The sequence below is a fragment of the Mandrillus leucophaeus genome, unplaced genomic scaffold, assembly GCF_000951045.1.
Source record: "Mandrillus leucophaeus isolate KB7577 unplaced genomic scaffold, Mleu.le_1.0 Scaffold301, whole genome shotgun sequence".
NCBI classification, from domain to species: domain Eukaryota; kingdom Metazoa; phylum Chordata; class Mammalia; order Primates; family Cercopithecidae; genus Mandrillus; species Mandrillus leucophaeus.
Genome location: NW_012103155.1, coordinates 2,065,879 through 2,087,193, shown reverse-complemented (window position 1 = coordinate 2,087,193; position 21,315 = coordinate 2,065,879). Strand labels below are relative to the sequence as shown.

Genomic DNA, 21,315 nt, shown 5'->3' with positions numbered 1-21,315 from the left:
GTTAAAGACTTAATTTAGACTATTAAAAGATTATTAAAGACCTGCGTGTCTCTGAGTAGAAAGAAGGAGAAAAGAGAGTAAGAATGTAGAGCCATTTGCTGGCTCAGCATAAGGCCACAGCTTTCTTAGCAATGCAGCTTGTACAGTTGTCAGAACTTTCTGGTAGAACCCTAGTCCGGGTGCAACAGTCACAGAGACAAATATGAAAACGGGAACATGTGTGAAAACTTAAACACATAAAAAGAAATATGCTTAGCCTCTATTTCTTTCCAAATAATTGCTGTTCAAAGCATTGCTCTTTATCTCCTGGGCCCCATGACGGAGTGGCTTAAAATAAATCATCAAGTCTTCAGGGCAAGGGTGATTTATTTTTTTGGTCATATACTGCTGCTTTGTCACACTATGTAATTGTTGTATTCAGCCAGTCTGCTTATCATTGGTCACAGCTTCATAATGTCACAAATAATCCTGCTTATGTTTATCTGTTGAAGTGTCAGCCATCCATGCAATAAATCCTATGACAACCTAATAATATTCTCTTCATGTGTTTTGTGCAGAAGCTACATTGCAATAAGCATGGCTTTCACATAAGTAGAGAGTTTTGGAGTAAAGGAGTGACTCAGGGCAAAGCGTGATTCCACAAACAAATCAAAGGGCCGAATGCAGTATCTGGCAAATCCATCTTTAATGCAGCCATTCCTCTACATGGCCTTGGTTTAGAGTCTACATTAATGCATTAATTCTAGGCTAGTACAGAGCTTAATGATGCATCCCTGCTTAATTTCTACCAACTTCACAGAGGATATTTTTGTCTCCTGCAAGTAGGAATCAAGAAAGTTTATTAGATGTGCTCGTAGTGTAGTGAGCCTTATGTGTGAAAAGGAAAACCAATGCCTTTGAATTCTTTCATTCTGTGTGGAGTTGCCCTAAATTAAACTGATGCTTCAGTGTCTTCATCCCTTACACAATCAGTTGCATCACTCCTCCACCACAAAGCCATAAAACTCACTTGGTCCAGTGAGTGTTTTACATGTTTCAGGTGCCTAATAACTTTTGGCAACTTTTTTCTTTTTCTTTTTTTTTGCTATTGGCCTATAGGTCATCTCAGCATTATCAAAGCTAAGTTTGACAACTTACATTCTATTTGCATGTGGCTTTTAACTTGTTAGGAATGGGAATCCACCTTTTTGAAGTTCCACTGTGTTAGTGTCTTTACAAGATCCAGTCTTGTAATCTAGATATGATTATCCCTTTTTACAGATAAGGAAACTCATGTTCGGAAAGTTAAGTAATCTTCTCAATGATATATGTCTAGCAACTGGTAGAACCAGGATTCAAATTTTATGTCCAATAATTGTGGACAAAATCTGTCTACTAACCATCCAAAACCCAGACTATGAACGCATTTAAAGAAATTTTGCTCCAGAATCAGCACTGATTTTCAACTCTGCTGTCTTCTGTGAACATTGCATAATAAACTAACACCAAGTCAAATACAGACCATGTTCCTGTCCGAGTCAGCCTTGGTTCCCAAGCACGAGTCACTTTCAGAATAGCTTGTTGTTGAAGCAGGAAAAAAAAAAAAAGTTGTGCTTGATTTGGCCTTGCATAGCAATGTGGATTGTAAAGGAAGGTAAGCGCAGCTTGCTAGAAGAGTCCCAGTGGTGCTGGTCGACAGAGTGTCCATCTATAGAATTAATTGGAGAGTCTTTTTTTTCTTACGTTCCAGGCAGCCAACGAGTGAAAATGCATAATTTATGCAAGTGTTGGGGAAAAGGCTCACCTGTGCCAATATAAGATTTTCCCACCTTGAATGAGTGGGAAGTTTAATTTTTCTGCAAAAATAAATTGGAAGTCTAAGTATTAGAACTTACGGGGAAGAGTTATGCTTTCTAATGTATTTAAATAAATGTGAGGTTCTTCTGTTCCCTTTCCCAGTCCATTTTATCCTTTAAAAGACACAAGTCACAGGAGCATGTTAAATGTCAAAGAAACTATGTAAACTGGTAGATGTTAATTAACTCTGCCAGACAAAACAGTTGCAGGATTGGATAAATGAGGAAATGCATCATCTAAGAAGTTACATGCAAGAATGGAAGGGATGAGAAGTCATTCTCATACACACAAAACTTCTCAATTCTCCTATGTCTGGATGAAGGCCATAGACATTTTATGAATTTAAGGTGGGAGCACCAAAAATATCATTGGAGTACTTATTTCTTCAAGCTTGCTGTATTGTAAATGTCATCTAGGGACGACACCATACCAGTAGGAAGATATCATTTAGAGCTTGTTCTAGACACTGAAACCATTTCAGTGACAGATAAATACCTTCTCAAGGGTTTGGTTTGCAAAAAGAAAAAAAAATCTTTCTATCAATTGCTGGATTAGGTCACACAATTGTTTCAGTCTATAGTGATTAAACTATACCTGCACGCATGTGATTTACAAGACAGTTTGATTTCAGAAAGCTTTTATTAATGTATTTGATTTCACTCAGAGTGTGTTCTTTATAACAAACAGGAAACCTCACTAACTATAATTCAAAGTTTGAGCAATGGAAAGGCACATAGATGATGTCGTACATTATAAATATTTTTTGTACTTGCTAGTTTATTTCTAAGGAAATTATGAAAATGACATCATAATGATGACTGACTTTTATTAGTGTTTTTGCTCTGAAAATCTAGACAAGTAGTTACAAAGAAAAACAAATTGTCTAGTGTTACCGCTTAATACTTTGCCTGATGTTTTCTAGTGACATTAATCTTGGGAAGTGATTCCAGGACTACTTTGCTACCATGAGTTCTCTTTTATACATTTATCATCAAAAAGAACATAGTGGTAAAGTACAACATTTTTTAAAACTCAAAACAGGAAATAATTACTTTTGATTTTTGCCTAGAGTACTGCTTGGATTAGTCTACAACTTGAAAAACAATTTTAGACCAATATTTTATAGACCATTATTTGTTACTATCAGAGGAAGGTTTAACATAACTATTTATTATATATTTTAGCAAGATGCTTCTTTTTTCTACTACTATCAAATAGAAATTGTTAACGTTCTGTTTCTAACTGAAGCCTTACTCTAATATCTTTTCTAGGTAAATTATTTTATTTTATTTTATTTTACTATTTTTTTGAGACGGAGTCTCACTCTGTCACCCAGGCTGGAGTGCAATGGCGTGATCTCAGCTCACCACAACGTCCGCCTCCTGGCTTCAAGCAATTCTCCTGCCTCAGCCTCCCAAGTAGCTGGGATTACAGGCATGCACCATCATGCCTGGCTAATTTTTGTATTTTTATAGAGACAGGGTTTCACTATGTTGGCCAAGCTGGTCTCAAACTCCTGACCTCACGTGATCCATCCACCTTGGCCTCCCAAAGTGCTGGGATTACAGGCAGGTAAACCATTTTAAGTGACTTATTTGATAATTATATGTTTTGAAAGAGAAGATAATTCTGTAAAGATAGATGAAATTCACGAAATTGAGGTTTAGGTCTTAGAGTCTACTATTAACCCACACAATGAATATTTGAATACCTAGAGGTGTCAGTCATTGGGCTAAGTGCTAAGGTGCAATCGAAGAATAATAAAACTTGATTTCCATCTAAGATTTCTGTATGGGGTAGGGAAATCAACACAAAGTGATATGATGGTAGTATGGTGTCCTAGCAACACCTAGAAACTACTAGGACGAAAAGAAAAAGACATGCTTGCTACACTCTGGAGTCAAGGAGGACTTTGCAGAAGTGCTGGAGCTGGTCTTAAATGATCAACAAGTTATTCCATAGAAACTAGATGGGAATTATCTTCAAAGCGAGGGAACAAACAAATGCAAATGCATCAGGATATGAAAGCCAAGAGAGCATCAGAGTTGACCGTAGCTGGAAAGACATGAACATGAGATGGAATGACAGAGCGGAGACTGGAAAGAGAGGTTAAGGCCATATTGTAAAGTGTCTCATAGCCCCTGATAAATTATTTGGGCCTATTTTATAGGTGATAAGAGTCAAAAAGTTTTGCTTTATTGTTATTTTGAAGAGGCAAAGTAAAATGACCAGATTTGTTTGTTACAAATCTATGTGAAGAATGGGCCAGTGTCTTATCAGCATAGCCAACAGAAACAAAAAACTCTCACAATCAAAGAAGTTTTTGTTCTTTACGCTGTCGGTGATATTTTTTAACCTCCATTTAGATTTATATCAAGAAATTCAAAGAAAACAGCTTTATCTGTGTTTTAACCAGCTCAGCAGCAGTGGATGCCAAAGTCACTCCAGCATTAATAAGGGCAGTTCTACCTTAGGCCATATTCCTACTTTAAGACTGTTTTGGAATGATGGGTAATATTGCACAAAATAATATTTCATTGTATATTGAGGGGCTCCCAGACAATCTTATATATATCTCCATTATCTACCATTTATTAAAATTGAAAGATTGCCAATTTTCCAATAGAAAGAAAACAAAACTTCCTTTATCATTTTCATAGTGATAAAATATAGACCACCAGATATATCTACTATCAACATCAATATGGCCTTACATTTTGCTTATAAGTATAAAAAAATTCTAGGTTTATTATATCATGCTTACTAATTTTGACAGGTAGTTTCACATTTGAGCCCCTGATTCCTGCTGTCTAGGCTTACATGTGTGACATAAAGACAATATGTTTGCATCTGGCAATATTTAAGAAAGAGAAGAATAAGGCAATTGATTGATATTGCTGACATTTGTGTCCATAATTCGGCTGATGGATTGCTGCTTCAGGAGTTTTGCTTTTTTAATCATTTGATGATTCTTGAAATATCTATGTAGTTTTTGCTAATGTGCTTATATTTCTATTTTCTTTTTTAATTATCACACATAATACATATAAATACAAACAGTGCCTCTGTTTATATACTTAAATAAGTCTATGTATAGGATTTTTTATATAAGGAAGGAGATGCCTTTTTAAATTAATTTTTAAATTTGATTTCAAATAACTCCAGCCACCCAGTAACACATGCAGCTTTACTGCAAAAGCTGCACGTGAGAAGTCTAAGTACCATCAGCAATGCCTCCACCAAAGCCCTCACTCTAAAGTCACTTGTCACACATTCTATCAAATAAGGGAGAAAAAACCAAATACTATATCCTATTATAGTTTTCCACCTGAGACTATCAAAATAGAAAAGAAAAGAATTTTTCCTAATGGAAAAAGCCTAAGTGCTCACATAGAATCATTGAATTATCATTTTTGCTAGAGTTGACCTTATGCATTTCAAGGGTGGCACTGTCATGTACAGGAACAGGACACTCATTGCTCCTCCCACCCATCCCCACCATGATGAAGAAAAGAGCTGATTAGTGAACAACTAACAAATATGTGCCATCTGGGTACTAGTAACTTTAAATTTTTATTTAACGTATTTTTCATTTTTTAAGAAAGTACCTTGTGAGTTAGAAGTTATCATGCCTTTACAATAGAAAAAAGCTGAAGCTCAGGGGTGTTAAATTATTTCCCCAAATTCAAACAGCCTGGAAGTCACATAAGCAAAGATTCAAACCCAACTGTCATGTAATAGAGCCCACATTCTCTCCACCATATTTACGTGTGCCCTCAGATACCTAAAATTCTCCACAACCAGCAAGAATAGGAGTACACATATTTTTGCACTCTTCTCTTCCATTTCTCTTTTCCCAAAGAATCACACTCATTACAGATAAAGTATCTCTCTGGGAGATGCTGTTCTTTCTTTACCTGGAACTTTCTTCCCTTTCTGGCTCCTTCTCATTCTTGAAGTCTCAACTTGAATTTTTAGAGAGGTCTTCCCTCTTTAGAAAGGTCTGCCCTGACACCCTAGCCTGAATTAGATTTCCCTTGAATTATTTCCCATAACACCCTATTCTTGTCTTTTACAGTCCTCTCCAAAGTAGAAATATGTATTTATGTATAGCCTCACTTGTGTAAAGTCTCTCCCCAACTAGAATACAATATCCCAGGCTGTGGTATATTGTAACAATGGCTAAATTTTTTTGAGCATCAGTAGTGTGTCAGGGATCATCCTTCTATCTTTCCATGCAACAACCCACAAGGTAGGAAATGTGTATATTTTGAAAGTGGTAAAACTGAGACACAGAGAGGCTAAGGTAACTTTGCCAAAGTTAGAAAGCTATCGAGTGAACGAGCCAAGTTGTAAAGCAAGGTAGCCTGGATGCCTGGGCCCATACTCTTAAACACCATGCTGTGAATGAACAGGAATCTGACAGATGAGGACATGGAAGCCACTGACATACCACATCTGCCCCTTGATGACTGAGTGACATGCTGGGATCTGAGAGCAAGAGCTGTGCAGTGAGTGAGGATAAATGTTCATAACGTTATAGGTGTTGAAGAGAGTGGGTGCTGGCAGTCAGGAAAGTGGAACCACCATAAACACTTCATTTGCCCTGTGATTTAGAATCAGGAACTAATCTCTGCATAGTGATTCTGGGAATTGGAATGGGACTCAATTTTCCATCAGTTTTTTTCAAGCTGCTACCTGGGTCGAATTATGAACATACTAGAACACTGGTCAGTCTTTCACTGTTTGGCTCTTCCCTTATGGACTAATAACACAGTCTCAAGCAATTTTAATATCAGAAGTTCCCTCAAATTCTGTCCTTTGATCCAAAATTGTATTAATCATAGATATTTAAAGTAAATTTTCATTATATTAAAAATGATGAGGAACAGAGCTTTTATTCATTGAAATCTATCCTGTTGGTGAAACTGCCATGGAAAAGGTGAACAACTGGACACTGTCTTCCTTAAAATAAATCCTCATGTACTTAAATAAGGTTATTTGTATTCCTCAGAGTTTTTTCTTTTGTGACTTTAAGAAATTCAAGCCCTCCCTTTAGACTTTCTTTATAAATCCTGTTCTAATTTTATAACCACTTTTCTATCTTTAATCTGAATTTCATCCAGATTTTTTAGATATCTATAATATACAGTTCCCACATTTATTTTATCTGAATGGAATAGAACATAATTTCTTTCCTATAGAAAACATAGAACTACAAAATTTTATATTTTAAATTGTCATATAATTTAGTACTAAAGATGCATTTAGTCAGAAATACATAATAGTTTTTATTCAGAATTAATATAAAGATATAAGATATCAAATATCAAAAAGAGTTCTTAATTTAGATATCTGAGTCATAGCAAATGTTTATTTTCTAAATGTTGATTTGTAGCTATTGATATTTTGGAATAAGAATAATTTTTCATATAAAAATGAATGTTTACATTGTTCATATTTTAGTGTTTTAATGTTTCTGTGTTAGAATTCTGCATTTGATCATTTTGTAAAATAGTACTTAATAAAAATATCAAAGATTCAAAGAATTTGATTCTGCTACTGGGTAAATTGCAAGTTTAATTGACATATAAATCATGTAAATACAAACTCTACTTAGAAAATAATTTTTAAAGTACCATAATTGTTATATGACCTCGAAGTTCCAGCAATCTATTGCATAACTCTTCAAGAGAAGTCACATGGAGGAAACCTCATATTTCCTTAAATTTATTAGTGTTCCTTGGTGGTCTAAACTATTGGGGTTTTTTTTTCAAGGTTTCTTTTCAAAGCAATAATCTTACTTAATTGCTTAATGTTTTCTCTTATATAAGTCAGTTTGAGTTCTTATTTAGAGTAACAATAGAAATATATAATGGCCAAGAGTAGTGAAACATGACTAGGAAACTCAAGTATACCAGTGTTATATTTCTATATAATGATGTGAAGATAATGCTTTTAGCTGCATGACCAGCATATTAGCCACACATCGTAAAAACCAAACTTTATAAAAGCAAGAGGTCAAATTCATTAAAAACAATTTTGTACCCTTTGCTACAGTTAAGCATTTATCTTTAATATTGTGATTTCTTTCTTCTATTAAAAGGGCCCTGAATCTCCCATTTTCTGACAGGAGAAAAAAAATTAAAGCAAAAAAGTTATAAATCACATGAAACTATCGAGAATACTTACTTTATATTCCTGGGTTTAATGTTTAAAATAAAATGGTAAGACTTTATGTCTCAGAGATTTTAGTTTTAAAGATGGTGAATGAAATAATATAAGTCCATTTTATTTCCTTTGTTTTCAATATAAAAATCTAATATTCCAGTAATTCCATAAAACTAACTTTTGTTTTTACAAAAGTTAATAGTTCTTATGTTTGTAAGATTATTACTAATAAAGTATGAAAATGCATTTGTCTTTATTATAGACCAAGTCATTCTAAAAAAGACACTTCTTATCCACTAATAAATTATAAGGGAGTCTGAATAAGTTAATGGGTTTTCTAAATTGTCTTCCTTATTCCAAAGGAAATGCTTGCTTTTTTAACAAGATTTGCTCAACATTTGTCAACTTAATTTTTTTAACTATTCATGATTTAAGAATGGTCCTAAGAGTGAAATCCATGATACACTGAGAGAAGAAAGAATTGAACCTCTTCAAACATAAATAATATTTCCTTTATTCTGTGGCATCATCTAGTCTTTGGGGATATGTATGTTTTTAATGGATGTGCATACTCTTACACACTCCTTGAATAATCTTATATTCATCTTTAGCTTATAATTGAATATCCAAATTTAAATCTAAATTTGGTGCCTTTTTTGTTTCTATAAATATGTGTCATATTAGTCAATAGGGGCCTGAAGTAATTTTCACAGCTCTTTGCTACTATCAAAAATACACATTTTTCTAACATAAATCTTGGCAGTGCATTTTCACATTGGGTTTGTTTTTGGTGGGGAGGAAATATTGTGATTTGCCATCAGTATTATTAAAGAACACACAAATGTTGGGATCTATTTCTTTCGCCTCTTATCTTTGTCTACTAAATAATTGCTTTATGTTTAACTTTAGAGTATAAATTTTATATATTTTAATGGAAAAACTATATTGCTACCATAGCAAAGTTAAGGGTATTTCAATTTTAGAACAAAAGTTTACATTACATCAAGCCTTACAAATCATCTATTAATAAACCAACCACTGGTAACACATACCACCTAAACCTCCTGAAAAGACATACACAAATCTTTATCAAAAGTATGTGGTGAGCCTTGTGCTAAATATAAGTGTAAATGTGCCTGTCCATGCCTGCAATTTTCTGAAGTCCAAAAGTTCTTTGGATGGCAGGCAGCAAGTTAATACTTCTTCTACATAATGTGCACGCATTCCTCATCTGATCAAAATATAGGACTTCACATTCTCTGCTTCAAAATCACATTCCCTACTTGAGAAGCTTATTATGTTATAGAACAACTGAATGTGAGAATAGTTCTTCCCTCTCTGTGCACTATAATAGTTAGATCTTCAATTCGAATAGCACTTTAGAGCTCATTAAGTAATTTTACATTCATCATCTTCTTGGATTATCTGAACAACCTTATGTGATAGATTGAAGATATTTACCAAGAAGTTTTCCTTTGCCTCAGTATTTATGCCACACAAATTTACACAAATCCACACTTCTTTTTTTCCCAAACAGGCCATTTACTGGCACAACACTACCTTAAAACCTAAATTAACCTTTGTGTTAAAATAACTGAGGTACACACTTCAGTATATCCCACGTAAGTTAAAATGACTATGTCATTTAATTTAAAATAATATATATGAGTTAAAGTAACTGAGGGATGAGCTTCATTTTATTGCCTTGAAGAACTTCAGAAACCCAAGTTACTTAAGACTGTTTCAAAACTGCCTCAGTTCATGAACAATAGGTGCTGATAAGAGAATATAGTCTCTTCTCTTTTTGTTCATTTCTTCATTTAGGAAGAACTTGGTAGAGCATTGTAACATAATAGTTCTCATTGTGTGTCTTCCAATTACAGACAATCTCTGCTTTGCTACCTCTATTTGCACATTTGGGGCAAGTTACTCAATTCCTCTATGCCTCTGTTTCCTTACATGGAAAGTAAAGATAATAAAACAGTATTAAATTTTAGAGTTGTTATAAAGTTTAAACAGAATAATGCTTGAAAATCACTTAGTACAGTCTCTGGGATGCAGTAAGAACTCAGTACATCCCATTTGTACTATAACAAGGAGGTACAGTCAGTATCTCCACTGTCAATGAGGTACTATGTAAGAAATCAGAAATGCCAATATGTGGTCTCTGCCTTCAAGAAGCTTACAGTATACTGGAGACTTGTTCCTAATTTACATATCTAACATTTGGTTGTATCTAACATTTTGTTGTGTCTAACAAATTAGTTAGCTTAATATTTTACCCTTTTACAGTTCTGTCTAGAATATAGTTTTAAATTTTTTGTTCAACAAGTCTTAAGCCTATGGTTCATAATAGTTTTGTAAGGTTACAAAGTTTTTTCTAATTTTAATTTTTATTCATTTTTTATTCCCAAGAATATTCTTGTAGTTTTGTTAAACCATCATTAATTTATTTTCATTGAGCCTAAGTGCACAGAATAAAAGCTTTGCTTTCTCTAAGTGTCACCAATATTTCTATATTTTTTTCTTCAAAAAATTGTTTACTGCCAGGATTTTCTTTTTGAGAAGGGTTTATGCTTTTTGGAGGCTTATTGTTTTATTACTTTATTATTTCAAATAGATATTTCATACAGTTTAATTTTATTAGAGCATTTTGTCTTATTGAGAAGATATTTTAGAAAACGGAACTTTGGAATACTATGGATATTATTAACATCTGATGCATATTGAGCCAGATAGTCCCTTGTGTTTAAGTCATTCTCTGATATTATATTGGATTCCTTGGGCACATATATTAAAGTTTCCACACCTGTCGACTGCTGCCTGGGCAAGATAAAAGGTACAAGTCAACCCAATCTCTAATACGCCGTAATGTATCACATGCCACAGTTCAAATGCTTTAAAAGCCTAGGGAGGAAATAGTTATATGAAGACAATAAATTAAATTCCATTTGACAAATATAAATTTTAAATAAAATAAATCATATATATACATAAAATCTTGTGACTATAATAGTTGTAAGTGTATAACTGAGTATTTATATACATTTTTCCCCATAGGTGGAAACATCAAAAGATCATTCATATATGGAATAAGAAGGAGCTATGAAACTAGAAATTCTAGAAAATAGCCACTTTCAGTATCTTCCAATATCTTCACTCTGAGTAGGCTGTAACTTAAACCTAGTATGACTGATTTATTTTGTTTTTTTGAAGAAAGTAGAAAAGAGAATTACTGTCACTTACAGGTAGATGATTTCCATGTGGAATCTCTTTTATTCTCCCATTTGCACTTTTCTAATCTGTCTTTGCATCTGCTACCTTCAAAAGATAAAATGCTTGAAAATCCTAAACATATATTTGACATGGACCAATTGCCACATATCAGAGATTATATACCCCATGAGACGCTTCCTAAAATTCTGAATTGCTGGTTATCTTCTAGCAGCTCTCCAGTGTTATCTAAAGCAGGACAGATTCCTTTGTCAGGTGTGATGGAGTGTGATGGAGGTGAGCTTGTGTCCCCTCAGCATTTTAAAATTGTATATGCAGTTACGCCCTGCATAAAGACATTTGAGTCAATAATGGACCACATATACAACAGTGGTCCCATAAGATTATAACACCATATTTTTACAGTACCTTTACTATGTTTACATGCACAGATGCTGGCCGTTGTATTAAGTTGCCTATAGTATTCAGTAAAGTAACATGCCACACAGGTTTGTAGCCTAGGAGCAATAGGCCATACCATATAGCCTAGGTGTGTAGTAGGCTCTACCATCTCAGAAGGAATCCCCATTGTTAAGCCTTTCACAACTGTACTTTCTTGGAGGACTGAAACAGTGAGTAAACATGATTAAGGAGAAGAGACAAGTTGAGCCTCAGTATTCCATTAATTGGAGTAAGTTTAAAGGAAAACCAAATCCGGAAAAGTAGAGGAAATTTTAAAGAAAAGGGAGAATTCCTATTAGAAGTGATAGGTCCTTATTTTATTGTGGCTGGTTGCATCCTCAGAGAATAGTGCAGGTCAGAAAAGCCAAAAGAGTGGATTACAAAATGACATGAGATATTTATGTCTTTCCCAAACCTAAGTTTAGAAGACAAAAAAGAAAAAAGTCAAGTTCAAGAGTAAGAATTTTATGAATGAAAAGAAAACTACCAAAGTATTTGAAGTATTCCCAAGTGGACTTGATCATGATCTCCATTTCCCTAAAAAAGAGAATGGGCTAAGTAACCTTTCAGGTTCTTTCTGGGGTGTTTTCTTACACCAAATGAGAAGTTTCCTCTCACACCCACCAGTCCTCCCACACCAATTGTGCACCCAATGATTCAATTTAGTTCAATTCAATTCTGAAACTATCTGGACTTAGCTCAGACCTCATAGGTTAAGGACTCAGCCCCATAAGACTGCCCCTACTTCAATTACCAATCACAAATGGGGTGCCCATGCTACCACATTTCTGCCTAGCTGGCTACAAATTTGGAAGTTCCCATAATTCGCCTTTAGGCTTGATAATTCACTAGAATGACTCACAGAACACAGGAAAGCACTTTTATTTACTATTTACTGGTTTACTATGAAAGATACAACTCTGAAACAGCCAAATGGAAGAGGCATAAAACAAGATATTGCAAGGGGGTGCTGTGCAGAGCTTCCCTGCCCTCTCTGGGCGTGCCACTCTCTGTGAACCCTATTGTTTAGGGCCTCATGGAGGTTTCACTACACAGACATGATTGATGATTGAATTACTGGCCATTGGTGATTGAACCCAACCTCCAGCCCCTCTCACTCCCTGGGATTGTGGGGTGGGCTGAAATCTCCAATTCTCTAATCACATGGTGGGTTCCTCTGGCTACCAGCCCCCATCTTGAAGTTATCTAGAAGCCCACCAAAGTCAGCTTATTAGTATAAAATCAGGTGTGATTAAAGGTTCCTTACAAATGAAAAACAAAATGCACTCCTATCACTCAGGAAATTCCAAGAGTTTTAGAGGCTTTGTGCCAAGAACTGGAGACAAAGAACAAATATATTTTTTTAATATCACAGAAACAAATAATTCAGTCCCTCCCATAAGCTAGCTCAGGGACCTCAGGGGATTGACTCCTGTTCTGAGACCAATTTAGACTTTTGGAACTATTGAAAAGCGATGCTCCTTATCTTTTCCAAGAGTTGTAAAGAAGTCAGTGCTCTGCAATGTGTTTCGCAGCTTATACACACAGCAAAATAACACAGCTTTAATCAACTTAAAATGCAAAGATTGTCCTCCAGTTAGTAGAAATGGTTTATATATATTTAATTTTACCTTCTCTGTATCTTGGATACTCGTTTGACTAACTTGGGAGTTTTGATCTGACCTGAATTCATATGTGAAAGTTTTACATGTCCACATTTTATCAAATGGTCTTCTTGCTCCTTCTCCTCAATTCTGAAGGATACCTTCACTTCATTCTGAAGAATGTTGGTTATTCTTTCAATACTGACAGCTATGAGAAAGAGCTTGTTGTAACAGAGTGTTCCTTAAGTATTTCCTTGTGAACTTATGTATGAACTTCACTGGTCTCCTTGTTCAGTGCTCACAGGAGGGCATGGCCATGAAGACACAAGTCATAAATCCTTGGGATCCTTTTTTAGAAACCAATTAAAATATTCATGTGGTAGGCAGAATAATGCCCCTTCCTAAATGATGTCCTTGTCCTTTCCCTAGAACTTGTGAACATGTTACCTTACATGGCAAAGGGGAATTAAGGTTGCGATGGAATTAAGATTGCTAAACAGCACATAGGAAGATTATCCTGGATCATCTGGGTGGGCTCAGTGTAATCACAAGTTCTTAAAAGTCGAAGAGGGAGACAAAGGAGGTCAGAGTGATGTGATATGAGAAGGATTCAACCCACCATTGCTGGCTTTGAAGATGGAGGAAAGAAGACACAACCTGAGAAATGTGGATGGCTTCCATAAATTGGAAAATGAACGAAAATGGATTATCTCCTAGCACCTCCAGAAAGAAACTTAGCTCTGCCAACATTTAATATAAACTGTGAGGCCCATGTTGAACTCTAATCTACAAATTAAGATAACAAATTTGTGTTATTTCAAGCCACAAAGTTTTTGTGCTAAATTTTTATAGCAGTAATAGAAAATGAATACAATCTGGTATTGTGTTTGAACTAACAGTTCTCAAACAAACCTGTTTTCCCATTTCCAACCAGCAAATAGTTCCAGTCTAAGAGAAAGCATAGATTTGTGTGAGAGGCTCACATGTTAGCCCCAAGTCCTCTTTTTCCTCTTTTTCCTTTCATGATACATATCAGCAAAACATATGCAAGAAAATGACAGTTAATAAAAGAAATGTGAAAGCTTGCCTTATAGTAAAAGTATATATCTTATAGGGAATTCAAAATACCACCACTCTATTCTTACGTTAATTCTTAAAAATTCCTTGAGCATTAAGAGAGCAACAATTTTACTAGAGAGCTTCATTCATACCTGTGTGCCTGTGTCATGTACATAACATAAATTACAAGATGGTCTTACTGTTTGTAGAAACTCTGCTCATTTCTTCATGTAATTTAGTTTTTATGTAATCAAGCTGGGTTTTTTCTTTTTCTTAGCAAGTTTTAGAGTGGAGAAACCTCAGGCGCCAATATATAAATTAATCTTTGTGTCAGAAGTTACCAAAAATATTTAATTCTTATCTTTAACACTTGTTTTTTGACCATGCACATTTCCAACAGTGTAGCATTGTTCATTCTCCTCAAAAATCTCCAAGTATGGTGGGAATGAAACAACTCAAAATTCAAAACTATACTTTGTTATGTGCTTCCATATATAAACTCATTGAGAGCAGGGATTTATTCTTGTTAATTGTTTATCCCTAAGCACCATATCCAACACATAATGGGTATTCAATAAGTATTTGTGGAATAAATGTAAAATAAAATTTTTGACAAGGCAGTAACAACTAATGTCTTGAACATAGTGTCACATTACTTAGTTTATGTTTCATGGCTTTCTTAATATCATAGGGTCATGTTGTGGATGACTGAACTTGAAGTCAGCCACTTCCCAAAAGGTCACTAAGAAAAATTGTGTTTCCTAAAATGTACAAGTCAGTAATTCCTGAAGGACATTAGGGCAAATTTAAAGCAAAAACAGAAATCAGAAAAAAAATAACTTTAACCACATTAAAATATGAAGAGAATGCTGTCTTTTAAATATCACAGTGAAAGATGTTGCCTCACAATGCCTGTTAAAAAAGAAAAAAATAGGGCCGAGTGCGGTGGCTCACGCCTGTAATACCCACACTGTCAGAAACCAAGGCAAGAGGATCGCTTGAGCCCAGAAGTTCAAGGCTGCAGTGAGCCACGATTGTGACACTGCACTCCAGCCAGGGTGATAGAGTGAAACCATGTGTAAAAAAAGAAAAGAAAAAAATACTTTATGTTATAATCATTTTATGATTATCTCTTCTTTCAAATGGATACTTAATTATTCAAAGAAGGGAATATCCTTAATTGGTTAGAACTTTGATCTGTTCACCAGGGAAGAAGTTATCCCAAAGCTGCAGCACTAAGTCTGATCTTGTACTTACATTAAAGTTATCAGTACTCTTCATTTTGTGGTTGTCTATTTTCTGTGGACCTTGTGAAATTGCTTTTAAGAGCTGACTGATAACTAGAATGGCAGATAGTTAAACACTTATTAAAAGTGCCCGAAGAGGGTTTTATGATTTTCTCTGAAACAAGTTAGACTCCAGGTTCCAAATTGTGGGAACATTATTTTCATATCATTCAACACTCCAAATTTGAGCAGTCATTTGTGTTTGCTGTAGGGCTGTCCAGAAGTTAATGTAGCATTGAAGAGCTGAGCAAAGGGGAAGAGGTGGTCTTGTGTCAGCCTATGAAGCTTGGATGAGGTTCAAGTCAGTAAGTTGTTTTTTTTTTAAGCATTACCAAACTGAGGAAATCCTAAAATCTTGTTGGTAAGTTACTTGTTGCCCTTCTAGCTTTCAGTTTTGTTCTAGCAATGCTGTCTGTGCATTCCCAGAAGCACAACATACAAAGTGCTCAGTGCTAATAATGAAGTACAATTATGATGTGAATATTTGGACAAATCACTGCTTTTCACATGACTAAGGATAAACATTTTGGACATTGGTTACCAGTTTTTAAAAGTATAATGTTAGGGCTGGGTGCAGTGGCTCATGCCTGTAATCCCAGCACTTTGGGGGGCCGAGGAGGGTGGATCACCTGAAGTCAGGAGTTCAAGACCAGCCTGGCCAACATGGTGAAGCCCCATCTCTGCTAAAAATGCAAAATTAGCTGGGCATGGTGGCGAGTGCCTGTAATCCCAGGTACCGGGGAGGCTGAGGCAGGAGAATCACTTGAACCCGGGAGATGGAGATTACATTGAGCCGAGATTGAGCCATTGCACTCTGGCCTGGGCAAAAAGAGTGAAACTCCATCTCAAAAAAAAAAAAAAAAAAAGGATAATATTAGAAGTCAGTGTCTTTTTGAAAGGCACGACTGCCTGAATCACAAATCTTCCATTTGCCATTCTATTAATATGTTTTTCTCCCTTTTTAGCCAGCTTGGCTCAACTAATCACTAGAAGCTCAGGAATAAAATAAAAACTCCCCAGATGCTCCCTAGACTCAATTCAATAATTGACATTTCTGGAAGGAGTGTATGATTTTGATTCCATATTCTCTGAGCCATAAAACCACACATAATGAAGGGGAAGGATGAGAAGGGGTAAGAAGGAGAGCAGTTAGTAATACTGACACCAGGGCTTTGTTGTTTTTTTCTACTGAGCCTCTAAAGTTGCGTTATCGGATTTGGAAACAGAGTGAAGAGAAAAGGGAGTCTTTGGGTTAGGGGACTAGACCAACAGAATGGGGCTTTGAACACACACAGTCAGAGCTGGGGCAAAGGGGACTATGATAATAGAAGGAAGTACAGGAGCCTGGGAGATCTGGTCTGCTGGCCAGTCCCAGTTCCAGGCACCAACATCCAGCCTCTCGGGCTAGGACAGTGTCCTAGTGAAGACTACAGCTGAAGCAACCTTAAATATCTGGTGGTATTTCTGATGGTGTGGCCTCTAACTGACCCTAGTCTAAAATTAACCCTTCAGTGCCCAATCAACCTATTTCTTCATAAGACCTTGAAAAATGACCCAGACCTTAGAGATAGGTTTGCATTTGAGAGTTAAATCATAATTTGTCAGTAATATATTTTAATTAAATAGACAACATAACTCTGAAGTCTAATTCAAGTGAAACATGAGCTCTCAATACATTAATCTCCTGGCACAGTGTGGCACAACAGGAGTGTATCTCTCCTTTCTAATTTCTGAACATTTAAGAATCCTGTTATATAATTTTTAAATCTAGATTTGAGAAAATCTAGGATATTTACATAATATATTAAATTGTTTTCATCAGTGTAGTTATAAAAGTGAGTATTTCCCTGAAATGACTTGAGTAGTAAAACTTCTAAACTACTTTGCACCTGGAAGTTGACCCAAAAATGAGGTCATATGTAATGATTAATCAATTGTAAATCCTATTATCTGAAAAATTCAGAATTACTGACTTTTTTAAATTGCTTTTTTGATTTATTTCTCTGTCATTCACATGTCTCATTCTTTTTCCATATTTGGCACTTGACTAAATGTCAAAAATGCCCCCAAAGTCATTTCTGTGATAGATGGTATCTCTAAAGTGAACGGTTGTCCTCCATCACTTGTGGATTTGTTTAAATCTCTTTTCCCATCTGTCTTTCTACGGTGCCTTAATTCTACATTCTTAATTCCTGAAAAGCAACTAACACAGTTTTAAAGCATGTTGCTATCCAATTCAAATTGTATTTCTGATGATTTGATTAAAAACTACAAAGAACTACTTTCAACAAAAGCTGCTTATAGTGGAACAGAAACATTTGTGAAGTAGGCATGCAGTACTTAACCTGCACTCACAGCTTTAGAGGGAAATATATTTGAGGGAGGAATTAATCACAACGAAATCCCACCCTTGGGCCTCATTAGACAATCCGTCAAGGAGGTTCCAATGTGCAGTGGCTTCTCTACAGTCAAATTGTACTTACATATCCTAGCTTCCAGTGTCTCATGAGAAATCTAAGAGATTTTTATATAATGAAGATTTAAGCAGAAAAACAGCACCCTTGAGTTAATACTAAAATCACCAGAACAAGATAATCTGTAAAACAGAGAGTCATTCATATATAAGTCATTAGAGTTTTACCTTTATGATTAAAATTAAAATTATGCATATTGTGATGAGCAAGAAAGTTGACTTTTTGACATTGAAATAATGATTTGGTCGTTCTGTGTATTTGAAGCCATTTTAATATTTATATGCTCTGAAAGTTTGGGTATTCTACTTTGGGTGATCTATATCTAAAAACAGTTTTCTCTAGGCCAGGAAACAAATCGATGTTTATTAAAAGTAAACTTTTATGCCTAAACCTTTGAATTCTGAACTCCATGTAAAATAAGAACTACAAACAGTTCCTTGCTTTGCTAATAACATATACTATTCTGTGGGGGACAAAAACATGAGAGTGCTTCCATGACTGAACATGACCTTGTGAAGAGGTTGCAGTATTAGAGATTTTTTTTTTTCTCTGCTAACACTTGAGAAGGAATAACTTCTCATAGCTTTTTGCCATAGGCTATGTCGTGATGTTTAATGGAATAAATAAGGTGATGTGCCATCAGCAGTTGCAGCATTCAATTTATATGCCATGTTTTTCACTGAGAAAGTGCTCCTTGGCTTTATTAGTATGTGAACTTTAAGCCTCTGATCTAGATAATTTTAGATACTTTGATTTCATTATAGAAATTCCTAGACTACTTGTGGGATAAAACAAAGGCTAAGATCATATTGAATTTCAACAAGTTGAATTAGCAGAAAATGAAGATAAAATGCCTTTCTATTTAAGAACATGATGATGTTTTAATTGTTATAGCATTTGGCATGCCTAATGTATACAATCCTTGACATTCGTATAATAACACAGGAAAGTTGTTTGGGATTTTTCTTTAATTTCCTAGTGTCCCCTTTCCTCCCTAGCATTTCTCCCACTCCTTCCCCAGCCGTGGCCTTTAGGCCTCCTCCCGCTGCTTCATCCTTCTGTAAAGAAAAACCTTATACAGCGAAGGGATTCGTGTAAAACTGCCTCATTTATAGATAGATAGGCAAGGCTGCCTATTACCTAGCTATGACGAACAGACCACCATCGTTGTGACAACTGATGTAGATGCCTCCAGGGTAAAGCAAAGGTTTACATATTACACAAGCAATTTAACTGTTTTCTAAACATATTGCCAAGACAGTGGGAGTTGGCAGCCCACACTGTGTTTTAGGTTTTGGAGACTTGGATTAGAAGTGACTGTTGATTATGAACCTTTTTATTTGTCTTCTATGAACTACAAGCAACCTAGTAACCCGGGAAAGAATTCTTCACAGCACTTAAACTTGTCTTCGCGGCGTCCCAAGATTACATACACAAATCACTTGACAAAAGTGGTGTAAGACTCTTGCGCATAGATAACCACACAAGACAATTGTCTTGTTCTAACCCTTAAAGAGTTCCACAAAGTGAAATGCTTTATAATCCTTTTTTGTGCAGTAGGCAAGGAAGAAAAGAAAGGAGGTTGGGCAAAGATTATCCAAAGGAAAGAAAGAGACTCTTTTGGGGTTCCAGTTGAAACACAATAAAGAACATAATTAACTTTACAATTCTTTGTGTTTTTCATTTGACTGCAGGGAGGAGATGAAAGAGGACTGCTAAGCCTCGCATTCCATCCCAATTACAAGAAAAATGGAAAGTTGTATGTGTCTTATACCACCAACCAAGAACGGTGGGCTATCGGGCCTCATGACCATATTCTTAGGGTTGTGGAATACACAGTATCCAGGTATCACTAAAAGGCATCAAAGCATAGACATTTTTCATCTTATTTTCTCATCATTTTTTCATAAGTTTTTTTATTTAGAAGTTGCAAACAAGTAGCCAAATAAGGTGGCAATAATTAAATCATTATCTCCATCTTACTGAAAACCCCCTATGTGTCTTTAAGAGAAATTGAGAACAACAATGGTTTTGACATTTTTCCTCAATTATCTCTCAACTTAAAGGCTACTTCTGAAACTTGGAAAATAATGTGATTTTTCAGCAATTTCTATTAGCTCCATTTCAAATATATGTTGCCTTATTTACTATGTGCCAGGAGTTTGTTTTTTCATTTATACACTATTTACTTTCTAATGGACTCACCTTAAATCTTTTAACAGTCATGGTATTGTTTTCTTCCCACAATGTAGAAAAAATCCACACCAAGTTGATTTGAGAACAGCCAGAGTCTTTCTTGAAGTTGCAGAACTCCACAGAAAGCATCTGGGAGGACAACTGCTTTTTGGTCCCGACGGCTTTTTGTACATCATTCTCGGTGATGGGATGATTACACTGGATGATATGGAAGAAATGGATGGGTTAAGGTAAAAGACTGATCACAAATGGGTTCCTGTTAAGGTTAAAATGGTTTAAGTGCCAGGAGAAAAGGTGGGCACCGGTAAATTAAGAACCATCTTTGAAAGGTCACCTTGTTTAAATACTTAACTTTTGTGGTCAGTGTCTGCATTTGTGAAATGGAGAGGAATTCACTGATACGCTATGTGATCTTTTGTTTGTCATGAAAAGAGTTACTCTTGTGTAGTTCTCTGCTCCGGGGCTGCCTCTGCTACGCACAGCACTGACAAGCAGTGGCTCTGTACAACCATACTGCCTCTCAACACTGCGTAATGGGCTAAGATGGCCCAGCGAAGCTGCTTGGGGAATATAGAATACATAGATGTAGGCTGACAAAAATTAAGAGAACAGAGGCAGAAAAAAAAAAAAAAAAAAAGCAGGGTACTACTGATGCCACAGTCCTCAGCCACCATCACACTGTGTCTTGGTTCAGTTGCTTGTCTGGTTTCATTTTCCACAATAAGGAATTTATTTTATTTAATTACTCATTTATTTATTCAGACAAAGCCTCACTCTGTTGCTCAGGCCAGCATGTAGCGGCGCCATCATGGCTCACCGTGGCTTCAAACCCCTGGGCTCAAGAGATCCTCCTGGCCGCATGCCACCACATCTGGCTCATTTTAAAATTTTCTGTAGGCCAGGCGCGATGGCTCACGCCTATAATTGCAGCACTTTGGGAGGCCGAGGTGTGTGGATCACGAGGTCAGGAGATCGAGACCATCCTGGCTAACACGGTGAAACCCCGTCTCTACT

The 21,315-nt window shown here is 35.7% G+C and overlaps 1 protein-coding gene across 1 annotated transcript in view; it reads left to right on the top strand.

The window, feature by feature from the left end:
* Window positions 1–21,315, top strand: part of HHIP (hedgehog interacting protein) — a 92,540-nt gene that overhangs the window by 40,680 nt on the left and 30,545 nt on the right. Inside the window, exons 5-6 of the mRNA XM_011987150.1 lie at window positions 19,800–19,951; window positions 20,358–20,531. Of these exons, the coding sequence (XP_011842540.1) occupies window positions 19,800–19,951; window positions 20,358–20,531 (326 nt within the window). The remainder of the gene's footprint in view (window positions 1–19,799; window positions 19,952–20,357; window positions 20,532–21,315) is intronic.